Here is a 12169-nt window from a genome sequence, read left to right on the forward strand (position 1 = left end):
CCTCCGGCTCCACTGTCCGACAACCATAGTTTCACGAAGAGCCTCAAGCCCAGGCTCATGGTCTCTGCATTTGTTGGGATTCCAAATATCACCCCCACGACCCTATATGTAATCGACGTGTAATACCTCAAGTTACTTGCTTGCATGACAGCGCCATCTCCGAATCAACCCTGTACATGATCGTAGACCGCGCAGACGTGAAACCTCCCCAGGTCCCACCAACAACGCACATCCATGTCTTGCCACGCCTTTGACAGTTCTCTCCGCCGGGACCAAGGGTTCTGATCTATTTACCCAGGTGGCTGCAGGTACAACGAACCACCTGACTCGCGGATAAATCGGTGCATGTTCGATCCTCAAATCGCACATCTCGATAACCTACCCGTTATCCCGTCAACCACACAACCGCTCATGCGAGATAGATCAAGCTTTGTCTAGCACGATCCAGATGGCCCCAGTCCGCAGTGAAGGGTCTCTTCCCATGCGCAATGCAACAGCGGTCCGACGGGAACGCCGTTGGGCGGTTACAAACATATTCTTGCATCTCCGGACGATCACCCATCGTATAGCGGGCGTTCCTATAGTACCACTGCACATGGTTTTTGGATATGAAGAAGTTCGGGACCGCCGTGCGAGGCTCTGAATGACTGGCCGGTGGTTTGGTCGGCGACTCTGCATCCAGGGCCTGGTTCGTGGCGCCCTGCATAAATTGACATGCAATATGGGTTCGCAAAAGATACTGAGCTTGATGATGCCTATGTTGTTGTTCAGCGTTCTTTCGGCCCGGTACCGAAACGGGAAAGTCGCGAACTGCAGTTCCATACTTTGACCACTATAGGGTACCGCATTAAACATCTCGGATCGAGAAGCTAGCGAATTGCTAATCTTTCGTGCGTCGCCACGGTGCAAAGTGAGTGACGTTCGATAAATGCGTGCTTCGCAGATGGTGACGTACGCATTGTTCTCAATGGATGCGGCGCATCCTTCCGACTTCGCTTGGAGGTTTGCGGTGGGGATGTACTTCAAGCTGAGCAGAACAGGTGAATTCTCGGCATACTGAACCGTCTGTGCGACGGATTGGGAACATTTCAGTGGTCCCTTCTTCCGATTCCCGCAGCCCGCAAACAGCCAAGCATCTACTCAGCTGTTCCGGTTCACGTGACTGCAACACTGTTATCACAAGTGAATGTATGCAGTCATATACCCTGATCTCACGCGTCGCACAGCGTCCAAGGTGCATTTCCGGAAACATGGTATCTGGAGCGAAAGTTGCCGAGAGCCTGCCACTCTTCCAACTCTGCAAGCAGGCTGGGCAAAACCCTGGAAGCGCTCTAGGTCGCTATCGCGGCGCAGCAGGATTTCGACCGCATCTCACCGTACGTTATTCATTACGGGGCTACCTGAGCCCTGCCACTGAGTCAAGCTTCAAGTGGAAAGTTGGCTGTCACATCGCTCCCGCGTTCCTCAGCTGGCAAGCGAGCGCCCGCCACGTCATGCCATCACAGTAATGTGCAGGGCGCCTCGCTGACCAGCTACTCAGCCATCTCACTGCAGATGTTCTTTTGCAACGGTACCAAGAGTGAAGTGGGTACATGAAGTCAAGACACGCCCAGAGAAGGAATGTCGATCAGAGCCAATCCGACCTGCAGTCCCGAGAACCGGTCTGACAGCTGCATCGCCGTATGCGCCGCGGGCTGAATGATGATGATCACTACGATGATCAATATCGAATTCCTTCTCTGATGCAGAGTAGCTTTCCAGAAGCGGACGATCGAAACATATCTGCCGATCTATAATCACTTCTAGGATGTGACCCTGATGCATGAAGCATAAGTGCTATCCTTGGCCTTAACGAGACAGGACTAGATCTCATGCTGCGAAGACCCGAACGCTACTAGGCCGTGTGTCCTAAACGGATTTGCGTTGTTCAATCCGTATTCAGCTCCGGACGAAAGAAAGCAATGGTTAGCCAGTGTACAGTGTAGCAGTATTCGCTGACCAATGGATTCGAATCGGAGGCATGCATCGAGGATACGGGCAATGGTCCAATGCGCTGGCAGAAATGCTTGGTCGGCGAGGATACGCCAGAATGATATGCTCGGAGAATAGTGAGGAGGTCCGAACGCGCATCTGCAAGGCCGTAAGCAGCTATTCCTGAAGCGCACTCAACAGTGGCGGCTGCAACCGCTGGTCGCAGCCTTGAGCGTAATACAGCCCATGTTTTCTTTACGATGATTAAGTTTGTGGCTTGTAACGATACGACAGCCTTATGGCGCGACGAGGAGTTGGCGGGACGGGGAGTGATTGGTTCGGTTTTGCCTGGCTGAGTAGTTCACAGGCATCGATGGTCGCATCTTACATGATGTTAGCCTTGCAGTAGTTTTCGATAGTCCTCGATGAGACGACCAGGGCTGCGGATTGCCGTCTCCATAGGGCAGAAAGTATGGCCGCCCGTTGCGCTAGGCCTTTTGCTATCCGTGTATGCGATAGAGGCATGGGATACCAGTGGATGAGGTACGTACTGCATGAGCTCCAGCCACAGATGTGGCAGTTGGCTTGATTGTGACCGGACCCGAGGCCGTCGAGCTGCCGTGCTGTATGTACAACGACCTCATTATCGTGGCGGCTAGCTGCGGATAGGGGGATCCGTGCTCTCCCATCGAATCCCAGGAGAATGGAGTCTTTTCGTAATCCTGATGCTGATGATAACGAGGTGCTACCCGTGTAGCGTTCAGTAGTGTACCAGGCGTACGGCAGGGGCGTGGCATGCAAGCGATGCTAGGTGGTGAGATCATATATTATTAGCCAGATCGGCCAGTGTGCTTGCATAAGCCAGCTAGCCAGGTCGGGCGACGGGCGAGATGTGAAGAAGGCTGGGGCGGGGCGGAGGAATTTGGGGTCTCAAGGGGCGGAGGGGCGGAGGGGGCAGCTGTCCCGCCAAGGAACGCGGGCATAGCGGGGCATTTTCTCCGAGACGCGAAACCTTGAACGCGAGCAACGCGAACGACGCTGACGCAGATAATTTCAATTCGCAATGGCTGATGTAGCCAAAGGCGGGAGGTGAGTACTGCAGCAACTCTTAAATCTATGTCTAATCATTTGGCAGTGGTCCCGAAAGTATGCCTCCCAACTTCGCCGATACGCTCACACATCTCTGACAGCCTCCCAGCGAACCCTCGCGGTATACCCGTTGCGCCCTTCATAGACCGGGTTCGAAGTTCCTCCGCCTCTGGAATGCGTGGATCTAATATCAGCAGGTTGAGGACTATGTCACCGATCGCGCAGATGTGGAGAAGACCATCAACAACTTCAAAGAGATGATCTCGTAGGCCCTACCCAGCCACACAACTCCACATGAATAGCGATACCTAATACACCTTCCCAGAAAGTACCAGTTCATGCAGCAAAACACCCAACGGCGAGCTGCAGGTCTCAAGGACAAGATCCCCGACATCCAAAAGACACTCGAGACAGTGCGCTTCCTGAAGTCGCGGAAAGACGACGCAGAGCCTCTCGAGACTACCTTCGAACTCAACGACACACTCTACGCCAAAGCGGAAGTTCCCCCTACCGACGAAGTCTACCTGTGGCTCGGCGCCAACGTTATGCTCTCGTACTCTATACCCGAAGCCGAAGAGCTGTTACAATCGAAATTGTCGACTGCGAAACAGAGTCTGGGCACTTGTGAGGAGGACTTGGACTTCCTACGTGAACAGATCACAGTACGTATACTCCAGGTGGTCTGGAGGGTATACAGCTGACACAACCATAGACACTCGAGGTCGCTTTCGCGCGGGTTTACAACTGGGATGTTGCACAACGGAGGAAAGAGAGGGAGGGAGGCGAGTCGACAGAAGAGAAGAAGGGTGCATCGTCAAAAGAGTGAGGGTTAGAGTCTCTCTTCCCTCACTGTACAGAAAGGGAGCTCATGTAGCCGAGCGGCGCATGCGACGAAATGTAAAAGCCAGTACCACAAGACCATGACGATGATGAGAATCTTCATGAAAAGTTTCGAGCCAGATCCGTGCAGAACGTGAAGGCACGCTTTTTGTTCGTCAATTTTATGTACAACTAATAAAGCTTCCGACCATGCGAAAGAAAGGACATCAAGCCCCAACTAACGATACTATTAACAGCCATCTTTCCTCTTCGACATGGGAACACAGCCACCATTACCCATGCATTACCGCGTATTCATACATCGATCTACCTCAAAGAGTAATCTTGACACCACCCGCCGCAGTCTCAGTAGCATTCATAGGTGCCATGCCTTTGCCAGTCTGCTCCTTGACGTACTCGTTCATCATCTTGGTAATGGCGACCTGGCCACCCCAAGTAACGGCAGCAACCATGCTGTCAACTTCCTTCATGGTCATGATGATCATACCTTTGGGGGCCTTGACATCACCGTATTTGTCAGTGCTGGAGGCTTTGGTCTCCGCGCGGCGCTCCGGTTTGGCGGTCAAGGTGCTGTTTGAGGCGGAGCCTTCAAGGGCTGGCTTCTGACCTTCGGTCGATGGCTTCTTCTCACCCTCGGTGGACGGTTTCGCTCCTTCAGTAGCTGGCTTTGCGCCTTCGGCTGTTGGCTTCTCGGCCTCAGGAGTTGGCTTGAGCTCGGTTGGGCTAGCAGCGGCTGCGGGGGCCTCACCGGCAGGCGTCAGACTAGAAGATGTAGCAGGCTCAGCAGCAGTGGGCGTCTGTCCCTCTGCAGCGGCAGGCTGAGGCGCGGCAGCTTGAGGGGCTTGGGCGGGCTGAGCGGCTTGCGCACCGCCCATCATCTGCATCGTAAGGATGTACTCTCCATCAACTTGGCGGACGGGAACGGCAATGCGCATGTTGGCCTGGTCGAGAACAGCATTGGCCTGGATTGGGGTGAAGGTAGGCGCAAGAAGAAGCTGAGCTGCGACAGGGTTGTTGCCGTTGGTAGGTGTGCCCTGCTGTGTGCCCTGCGGTACAGTCTGCGGTGTGCCTTGCTGGATCTGGCGGGCAACCTCCTGTCTGAACTCGTCGCGGCTGAGACCACGGCGCTGGGTAGCGGCTACACCAGCGGCTCCACCGAGGTTCCCTGTTGCACCTCCGGGGTTCTGGAGAACACCGCGCTGGGCGACTGCGACAGCGACCTGGCCAGTAGGGGGGACTCCCATGGCTTGCATCATCTTCTGGATACGGACAGGGTTGACTATATCTCTGTTAGCCTCAGATGCGAATGAAAGAAACAATGACTTACGGGGCATCTGAATGACGGTGACTTGCTGGTTCAGATCCGGAGTGACGGCAGCCAGGTTGGTTGTGACCGAGTAACGGTAGTCGTTGACCGGGGCCTGGCCCTGAAGAGCAGCAAGCATACCAGAGTCAACACCATCTTTGACATCGACGTTCATGGTCATGGGCTGAGTAGCACGGGTAGACATCCTGAAGCCGTCCTGGAACTCGTTCTCTTGCAGACCGGTACCCTGAATTGCCACTGAGGTGCTGCCATCACTACCGAAAGGAGTGACCAGAGTGTTGGTTTCAACAGTCTGGCGGCCAACGACCATATATTCACCGTCCATCTGAGTACGCTTGACCATACGGACCGTCATATCAGTGGTGTTGACACTCCTCATAGTCTCCTGGATCATCCAGGACTGACGGTCGGGTGACAGCATAGCCACGTAGGTGTTGTCCGGCTGCACCGCAGCGCCCTGCAAGTTCTGCATGGTCATGGCCATCTCGATCTGGCCACCAACTAGATCGGTAGCGCCATTTGTGCTGATGATCATGGATTGCGGTGAGACAGCGACGAAAGACTGACCAGTCGTTCCTGTGACCTGGTTGGCGGGGATGGCGGGTGTTTGTTGATTAACGATTATCTGCTGCTGTTTCTGGGAGAACGTCTCGACCCTGGAGCGGTCGGGGAATTGGAATGAGTTAAGTTTCATCTACGTCCATTAGTCTGATGCCATTGGGGCTATTCGCAAATATGGGTTACTTACGTCGCCATTGAGATTAAGGACTTGGTTGTAGGACACTTGTTGCGTTTGTCCCGTTTGAGCGAACACCTGTGTACAGCTCAAGAAGAGAAGAACAATGGAAGAGACAGTGCCGGACGTCATGATTGTAGTAACAAAAGCCACCTGGGCTTGGAAAGTATTAAGTAATAAGAGGGAAAGAGAGATTACTAAAGGAAGAGCGAGAGAATGGCGGAGCAACTGACCAGACTTGCTGCAGCAGAAAGGTACTCGAACAGTCGGTTGTGGCACAGCAGCTTATTATGAACTTCGCGTCTCGTACCATGACTTCGGCTTTTGGTCCGGCGTATCCCGATCCGGTCAATGGGGTTTCGTGTCGTGCTCCAAGAATTGATGGCAAGATGTTCCGGAGTGTGGAGTTACATAGCCTTCAGGCATTTTCAAACCCTTCGGACTGACGAGGCCCACACAAAACTTGCTATGGCTTCTTGATACGCCCGTGTCACTCGACGAGACCTGTGTCCTTACAGGTATGGTGTCGGCCAAGAGATTGCTCGACTGACGGCAATGCTTCTTTTCGAATCTGGTTTCAAACGTCAGGCAGAACGTTTAGTTTGCGCATCTGGGACGGATTTGCCGGAAAGCTTAGCCCTAGTGACTTGCGAGACAACTCGGGTAGTGAGACTAATATGGACATTTGTATTCATGTGACAATAACGAGAGGAATCAATGCGATGCTCACAAGTCAGAGTAAGATTCATTGCGTCGAGGGAATTGTGGTTCTTGTCCCTTTCGCTGCGCTGCTTGCAGCAGCCGGTGCAAGTGCCGCCATGGTGTTATCGATGCAGCTTCAAACCGCGGGGGCTAGTCGCAAACGACCGTTCGTGAGGCATGAAGAATACTATGAGTAATTACGTCCAAAGTTTATCGCTCGCGCATCGCATCGTCAAACGACGATGTTTGGAGTGGTGTTTCGCGAATGCAGTTTGTCGCACGAAACGATCGCCCTCGGCTGCCTAGGCTCGAACTAGTCCCAGAACGATAACCTAACGATAACCGGTTAGGTAAAAGTTTGCAGCAGTTTCCCAATCCGATAGACTTGTTCACATTTCTTACTATAGTAGAAGCTACGAAGGTGAGAACTATTGGTAGCCGCGTCCACTGGGTGCCTTTACACTGCCACTCGAGAAGGTGGCCTTGTACTTGCCATCCATGGCCTTTGATCTCTGCTTGCTGCTTATGCCTGTCCGGTCCGTGGTGGGTTGCGCTGCCATAAAGCTATCGAACTCATCATCATCTGCATCGCCTTCCGCGGGCTCGCTGTCGTCCTCCACTTCGGCTTTGGCATTCTTCGGTGCAGGCTCCGTTTGAGGTATGCGTTCGGGTGCCTTCTTATCGCCCTCGTCTTCATCTTCATCATCCTTTGGTGCAGGGTTGGTGAAGGGCTTCGATGCCAAGACACGGCGCCTTAGCTCAGCCATCTCCTCTTCATCGTCTGAAGATTCCGGAATGTTATACGGGTTTCGCGGGTCAACCTCGTCTTCTTCCTCTCTATCATCATCTTCGTCCTCATCCTCATCCTCATCTGATTCGTCGATAACCCGCCGATTCATGTTTCCACCGGCCCAGACATCCTCTTCCACGCCATCCTCTTTCTCTGTGCGACTCGTGTTGTATTCGCGCTCTATTTTCTCTAGCCAGACTTCCTCAGCCTTCTTGATTTGTTCTTCGTTTTCACACGCCATGTAACGCTTGAGCAGTGCGGCATTGATGTCCAAGAACGCTTGACCATAGGAGAAAGTCGAGAGGATCGACTCGGCCCATTCAGGGTGTCCGGTAATATAGTAACAAGCCGCCAGAGCTTCGACACAGTTCAATCGCCAAGGACGACCGTAGTTTGTTGGATTCGCGGCGACGAGGTACGGAAGTAGGCGTTCGCATTTGCCACCTATCCTGCCAAATGGGACTTCGTCTATCCTCTTCCAGCTGGCTTCTACGACCGCAGCGCCGTATTGCTCCATCAGATCCTCGTCTTCGCGACTCAGTATCTTCTTCGCCTTCGGACTGACCACTACACCAGCGAACTTCTGTCCTACGTGAAGCTCGCGCATCATACCCAGGCGCATGAGCCTCTTGCCAGAACAGCGTTTCGCATCGCAGTGTCCGAGGTCCCAGCATGCGGCTTTGAACTCGGGCTTCGCAGGTCTCGGGTTGGCGCCGTCGTTCTCCTCTTCTTCTGCATCTGATGCGCGGCGGGGGCGAGGAGGCGCGCGTGCTTTCGCCGGGTTTCGAAATTTGTTGTTGCCCTTGAAGTCTTTCTTATGGCGGACCATGCTGACTTGTTGATAGGTCTTGAAATAAAGGTGTTTTGCGGTTTGGGGCTGAGTGAGTTGCACAGTGGCGGGGCAAGAGTGAGTGGAATAACATTTGAACATCGTAATCGATAAGGCGCGCTAGTGCAATGACGTTGTTTGATCATTTACGCGCCAAAGGTGGATCGCGTCACTTAGCCCATAAAGTATCGCTGCATGGAACTCATTGTGCAGATCGCGGCGAGTACTTCATTTGTGCTTTACGAGTTCGTGGTTCTGGATGCTGTGTCGCGAAAGCTATGAAACACCAAGACTCGAAATCTCCCCCATCTCCTTCTTCTGCTGTCCACCAAGAGAATACGCAGCCTTCCACCTCATCTTGACACTACTCCCGGTCCCTCTTTGCACGTTGGTCACTCGGATGTTCTGAGTAATGCCAAACTTTTGGTTCGGTCCAAGATTGACACCAGATTGTGGCTCCAGCTGCAGTTGCGCACCCTAACGGTTGTTAACTCATAACCTAGCATTTAGAGCTATGATACTTACCTTTGACGCCGCCAACAGAAACTCCAGTCCGGAGATTGGGAGTGGTGTGTTATTCGATACCCGCGATTGAATCAGCAGCGTGGTGTCCGATTCTCTCGAGACATTGAAGAGGACATTAATGCTAGTGTTGGTAACAGATATCTCCTTAGAGGTATCAGGTACAGATGAGGCAAAGTCCCACTCATCGTCATCATTCGCAGCACTGGTCTGTGCGAGATTAGTCGTTGGTGCAGACACCCCGCCACCTAACAGGTCGACAGCACCGGACGCAGGCTGTGGTGGTTTGATAGATCCTTGGTATTGGAAAGGTGATCCTTGTCGTGGTGTAGAAGTTAGGGCCGCAAAAGGATCAGGTGTCCTAGCTGGCTGTACTGGGGGAGGAGAGAACGCAGATTGAGGAGGAGACGTGATTGGGGATTGCGTTGGCTTTGGCGCTGCTGTGAAGAGATCGGTGATAGCTTGGTTGGATGCCTTTTGCGATTGTGGCACAGCCATACCAGACATGCCCAAAACTAGTGAGCGTTAGTAGGCGGATACTCGTTGTGATCCCATAACTTACCTGAGCCGTTTGAGCCTCCCAAAGATATGCTGCCTGATTGTCCATATGTATCTCCGCTTAAAGACAAGCCCAGCAAATCGTCCTCGAGAGCATTGCCCGCCGCGGCTGGCTGTTGGGAAGTCTGCGACGATCCTGCTGTTTGAGGCGCGGGCTCTGGGTCGCCGAAATCAATTAGATTCAACGTGTTGTTGGGACCCTGTGATACACCAGCACCACTGCGACCAAGTGTGCCTTGAGGAATGTTGTTCGCCGCCTCGATGTCGCCTTTCTTGAACAGCTTGTATCTCTCTATTGTCCGGTGTATGCTGTCATTGATCTCGAAGAGCTTCGCTACGGCTTCGTGGTCTTCGGAGTCCTCTTCGCACATCTTCTGGATCTTCGGCTGCGCGTTTTGGAGAGCGTTGGCAAGTTCCTGTCATCTAGTCAGCCAATGTCGCCTGCCCACTACCTCACTTGGCATACCTCAAAGACATCGCCCTCTTTGATCTGATCGCCGGGCTTGTAGCCCTGTAACATCTCCTCGAGTATCTTTGCCTTTTGCTGTATTCTTCCGACTTCTTCGGCAGCCTTTGCGCGCCAATCCGTTTTGTTCCTGGTATCGTATCCGGCCATGACTTTCATGAGCTTGTTCGCTTCTTGCAGATCCGCGGGTCCACCACGACGAATTAACTCCTGAAGCTTCGCGGATTGTGCCTCTCGCTCTTCTTCGGCCATTTCTTCTGCTGATCTGAGATTCTGCGCTTTGTCAGCCATATGCTTCAACCGGCAGGATTGCAGGTACGTACATCGCTAGGGTTCAATACGGCGGCATCTTCCTTGCGCACTTCGGGAAAGATGTAGCCCTTGTAACTCAGCAGTCTGTGCATATCCCTTATGAAGCCTAAGTCGTCCTTGTACCGCGATGTCTGACATATCGTCTGCCGCCATTCTTCTATCAGCTCGAGGATCTTGTTCTGCACACGCGTCGAGTGCACAGGTGGACGTTCGGGGAATCGGCGGACGAGCTCATTGAGGAATTCCTTTGTGCTGATCTGAAGGTGGAATGGGTAGCCGCAGTTCTTGACGCAAATATCTAGGAGCTATCTTGTGGTGAGCTATACGGTGTCTGAGGCGGGGCAGCGTGGGCGTACATTGAGCGCGAGGAGTGCCACGTTCTGGTTGCGGTGGTTGACGTAGTGTACGATGGTAACAGCTGCTTCCCGGGGCCTGGGACGTAGTTAGCCTGCTGCTGGTAGTGGTAGCGTGGCCTGATCTTACGCGGAGCCTTTCTTGCTATTGATCAGGTCGGAGATCTCGAGGTTCAGGGCCAGATTAGGCTCAAAGTTTTGCGGATCGCAAGCTTGTACTATTTTTTGCCAGGTCAGTTCTGCCTGGCACGGGCGTGGTTACGTTGTGCATACGTATGTAGCGCTGCAGTGGTGAACTGGGTGCCTCTCCGAATGCGCCGTAACGATCCCGGGCGGCCATGCGCGCAGACGCTGCCTCCATTGCGCCGCCGGAGGACTTGGATGCTGAGGCTCTAGGCTAGGAGAGGAGAGCAATTCCGAGGTTTGAGAGGGTAGAGACGCGTCCGTCGAGGCTGGTTGTATCTATAACCTATGTTCTTAAGAATTGGTGGGGACTGGAATCGCGGCAGCTGTCCGCCTACTTCGCATGCCTTGGCGCCACCGCAGCTGCTACGTAATGCGCCTCATTTCACATGTTTCCTCGAGTCTCTATGTCGACCTATGTACGCACATGCATGGTCAATGGTTTTCACTAGGAATAAATCTTCATTTGTAGTGTCTATTTCCATCGCCTGTTTTTGCCAACCCTGAAGGACGACCATTCCGCTACATGCACGTCTTTTTGCTCAAATCATCCAGTAATCCGTGATCAGATACGTCGCGTATCCAGCAATACCTGCCAGTACAGCCTGGGTGCCGTAGAAACCAACAATTCTTCCGGGCCCCTTGGATTCGTTGATCATCAGGCCAAGCTCAGCGTGACTGACACGGAATGCGAACAGAGCTCCAAGTGCGTAGTTTATGTAAGACCTGATGAACGAATTAGGTAGGTTCTGTGGTTTCGGTCTGGTGAGGTTACCTGTTGGCTCCGTTGAGCTCAGCGAGAAGTGCGATACCAAGGACGAGGGGCACGTTCTCAGTAAAGTTTAGCTGCGCGCGTGAGGCAACGTAGAGAGGATCAGTGGTGCCTTTCGACTCGTCCGATTTGTCACCCATGAAGCTGTCGTCAACATTAGTGAAGGTTTGTTACGAATGAGCAGCTTGTCCTACGTTTTCGAGGTGATACGGTGGTAGACAATGCGATTTTGGAGGAAAAGGTAGTAAGCCGCGAATGGGAAAGCCCATGTAGCAGTCGCAGGAGCGAGGAGCGGCATTGGGACGCCGAGACCAACTTTGGTAGCCATGCTTGATTCAGGGACAGAGAGGTAGTTGACCATCGAATTGAGCCAGCGAAGGAGAGGACTTTATAAAGTTGTGGGACCACGGGGTGGACTCAGTGGAGCTGGGAGAGCGGATGAGATGCATTCCCGAGATACATGATCTCGCACTATGTCGTCATTTGGGGGCCTAGCGCACATGTACGAAGCGGGCCGACCAGCAATGTTGGTGCATCGTTGATGCGGTAAACCTCGAGAACATTCGGGAATATTTATACATGATAAAAGTACATAAAGGTGAAGACAATTGGTTGTTCCAGCATGGTATGGTATGGTATGGTATGGAGACGCTAATGCGAAATTCTGCAGGCCCATGAGCTTTTCTTCCTCGATTTTATATAGAATACCCACTGCATTG

The 12169-nt window shown here is 53.0% G+C and overlaps 5 protein-coding genes across 5 annotated transcripts; 1 reads left to right on the forward strand and 4 right to left on the reverse strand.

Annotated features, from left to right (window-relative positions):
• Positions 1–3317: 3317 nt before the first annotated feature.
• Positions 3318–3886, forward strand: PRF1 (peptide chain release factor 1; the record flags this gene model as incomplete). Its single annotated transcript, XM_051430275.1, has 3 exons — positions 3318–3325; positions 3386–3722; positions 3773–3886. 3 exons carry the CDS (start codon positions 3318–3320, stop codon positions 3884–3886), a joined length of 459 nt encoding a protein of 152 aa, XP_051295762.1.
• Positions 3887–4211: 325 nt separating this feature from the next.
• On the reverse strand, positions 4212–6095 carry J4E90_000680 (uncharacterized protein; the record flags this gene model as incomplete). Its single annotated transcript, XM_051430276.1, has 3 exons — positions 4212–5179; positions 5228–5921; positions 5976–6095. The coding sequence occupies 3 exons, from the start codon at positions 6093–6095 to the stop codon at positions 4212–4214; spliced, it is 1782 nt and encodes a 593-aa protein (XP_051295763.1).
• A 998-nt stretch (positions 6096–7093) lies between these two features.
• On the reverse strand, positions 7094–8284 carry J4E90_000681 (uncharacterized protein; the record flags this gene model as incomplete). The annotated part of the gene is made up of 1 exon (XM_051430277.1): positions 7094–8284. The coding sequence occupies one exon, from the start codon at positions 8282–8284 to the stop codon at positions 7094–7096; it is 1191 nt and encodes a 396-aa protein (XP_051295764.1).
• Positions 8285–8560: 276 nt separating this feature from the next.
• Positions 8561–10856, reverse strand: J4E90_000682 (uncharacterized protein; the record flags this gene model as incomplete). The annotated part of the gene is made up of 8 exons (XM_051430278.1): positions 8561–8761; positions 8810–9321; positions 9369–9780; positions 9831–10103; positions 10154–10447; positions 10499–10574; positions 10626–10713; positions 10769–10856. The coding sequence occupies 8 exons, from the start codon at positions 10854–10856 to the stop codon at positions 8561–8563; spliced, it is 1944 nt and encodes a 647-aa protein (XP_051295765.1).
• Positions 10857–11220: 364 nt separating this feature from the next.
• J4E90_000683 (uncharacterized protein) lies at positions 11221–11811 on the reverse strand (the record flags this gene model as incomplete). The annotated part of the gene is made up of 3 exons (XM_051430279.1): positions 11221–11404; positions 11454–11594; positions 11645–11811. The coding sequence occupies 3 exons, from the start codon at positions 11809–11811 to the stop codon at positions 11221–11223; spliced, it is 492 nt and encodes a 163-aa protein (XP_051295766.1).
• Between the last annotated feature and the right edge of the window lie 358 nt (positions 11812–12169).

This window comes from Alternaria incomplexa (genome assembly GCF_024043165.1).
Source record: "Alternaria incomplexa strain BMP 0042 chromosome Unknown scaffold_1, whole genome shotgun sequence".
NCBI classification, from domain to species: domain Eukaryota; kingdom Fungi; phylum Ascomycota; class Dothideomycetes; order Pleosporales; family Pleosporaceae; genus Alternaria; species Alternaria incomplexa.